This window comes from Chiloscyllium plagiosum, chromosome 29, assembly GCF_004010195.1.
Source record: "Chiloscyllium plagiosum isolate BGI_BamShark_2017 chromosome 29, ASM401019v2, whole genome shotgun sequence".
NCBI lineage: Eukaryota > Metazoa > Chordata > Chondrichthyes > Orectolobiformes > Hemiscylliidae > Chiloscyllium > Chiloscyllium plagiosum.
In genome coordinates, this window is record NC_057738.1 from 21,243,458 (window position 1) to 21,245,676 (window position 2,219).

At 41.6% G+C, this 2,219-nt stretch overlaps 1 protein-coding gene across 1 annotated transcript in view; it reads left to right on the forward strand.

The window, feature by feature from the left end:
- The window catches only part of LOC122564417, an 84,329-nt gene extending 82,685 nt beyond the window's left edge, over window positions 1-1,644 (forward strand). The window contains exon 18 of the mRNA XM_043719253.1: window positions 1,302-1,644. Coding sequence (XP_043575188.1) covers window positions 1,302-1,472 — 171 coding nt within the window. The 3' untranslated portion in view covers window positions 1,473-1,644. The remainder of the gene's footprint in view (window positions 1-1,301) is intronic.
- The last annotated feature ends 575 nt before the right edge of the window (window positions 1,645-2,219 follow it).

Sequence of the window (2,219 nt, forward strand, 5' to 3'; positions counted from 1 at the left end):
AGCCGATAACAGCCCTCCTCACTATCCACAACTCCATCAATCTTCGTATCATCTGCAAATTTGCTGACCCACCCTTCGACTCCCTCTTCTAAGTCATTAATAAAAATTACAAACAGCAGAGGACCCAGAACTGATCCCTGCGGAACTCCACTTGTAACTGGGCTCCAGGCTGAATATTTGCCATCTACCACCACTCTCTGACTTCTACCGGTTAGCCAGTTTTCTATCCAACTGGCCAAATTTCCCTCTATCCCATGCCTCCTGACTTTCCGCATAAGCCTATCATGGGGAACCTTACCAAATGCCTTACTAAAATCCATGTATACTACATCCACTGCTCTACCCTCATCCACATGCTTGGTCACCTCCTCAAAGAATTCAATAAGACTTGTAAGGCAAGACCTACCCTTCACAAATCCTCTTCACTCTAGAGTAATCTAATTCAGTGTATCTGTCATGACCTGCTCAGGAACATTGCTGTATCCACCCATTATCTGTTCCAAGGTCTTCACAGGACCAACCCACTTAAAATCAAAAGTGAAACCAGAATTTTCTCTCACTCAGATGGGGTGTTGCCCTTAAGCTCAGAAAAACACACATATCTCAGAACTCTATTTTCAAAATGAGTCACCATGGATGCAGAAATGCTGACAGGTAAAAGGGATCAAGGGATATGGAAGGAGGGTGGGACTGGAATATTAAGATTGATGATCAGCCATGATCATACTGAAAGAGGGAATAGTCTTGAGGGGGTCAAATGGTCTATGCCTGCTCTGATTTTCTGTGTTAATAATAAACTTCAGACATGAAAAAAAATTCATCAGTTACTAACACAAACTCAGAAATCCAAGCTTTAAGTAACTAAGTTGAAAATAGATAACCTGTAAATACCATGTTAAAAATCACACAACGCCAGGTTATAGTCCAACAGGTTTAATTGGAAGCACACTAGCTTTCGGAGCGACGCTCCTTCATCAGGATGAAGGAACGACTCTCCGAAAGCTAGTGCTTCCAATTAAACCTGGACTATAACCTGGTGTTGTGTGATTTTTAACTTTGTACACCCCAGTTCAACACAGGCATCTCCGAATCATGTAAATACCACAGTGTGCATCACAGTTGTAAATATGTGATGGCATGACTTAATAAGTGAGTTAGGGAGAATGAAAATGGAGCCACCAGAAGTCAAAGTGTAGTCCTTGAAAAAAATCACAGAAAGAGTGGGGAAAAACATGAATGTGTTTTTGTGCCTGTATATTTCCAGTGCACTGTTAAACTTTTTTTTGTATCTTTTCTTTCAGGAAAAGTTATGCCTTTTGGCAGTTTCCCTTCCAGCCCATCAGCTCCTTAAGCTCGCAGTTCAGGATGCTTTGCTGTTTATCGTGCAATGTATTTTCAAGTGTTCTTCAAAACATGTGAAGCAGTGGTACCAGTACAGAAAATTACCCTTCACATTAATTTGCGGACAATAGAGACGTACACACTTTGTTGATCAAAAGAGATGCAGATTACTGAGCACATCAAGCTGTATGAAAAAGTACACCTTTCAGTGTTATTTTTGCAATTCCACTCTGGGGGTTAAGGAGGCTGAAGCACAACTGTGCTTGTATCATATTCTCGAATCAAAAATAAAATATGACCTGCCCTGGATGAGCTGTCCATTTTTACTGCTTGAAAGGAAAGTGCGGTTATGTACGCATACATAACAGCTGCCCCTTTTCATTACACTTGAATTTGCCTGCTGTATCCTTTGGCACTTATGGAGAATGGAACTGGGACACGGCAAATCTATGTCAGAGGCTGACCTCATGGCTAAGGAAACACCCTTGTGTAAGAAAGGAGGGAGGCAGAAGATGGGAAATTACAGGTCAGTTAATCTGACCTTGGTCATTGATAATATTTCAGAGTCCATTACTAAGGATGACATTGCGGAATACTTAGAAATCCATGGTAAAATAGGGCTGAGTCAGCACGGCATCAACAAGGGGCAGTCATGCCTGACAAATCTGATAGAATTCTTTAATGGGGATATTGAGCAAGTTAGATGAAGAGACAAAGTGCATGATCTATTTGGATTTCCAGATGGCCTTTGACAAGTTGCCACGAGGAGACTGCGAAATAAGGTAAGAGCTTATGGCTTTAGGGGTAAGGTACTGACATGGATAGAAGCTTGGATGACTGTCAGAAAGCAGAGAATGGGCATAAAGGGGTCTTTTCCA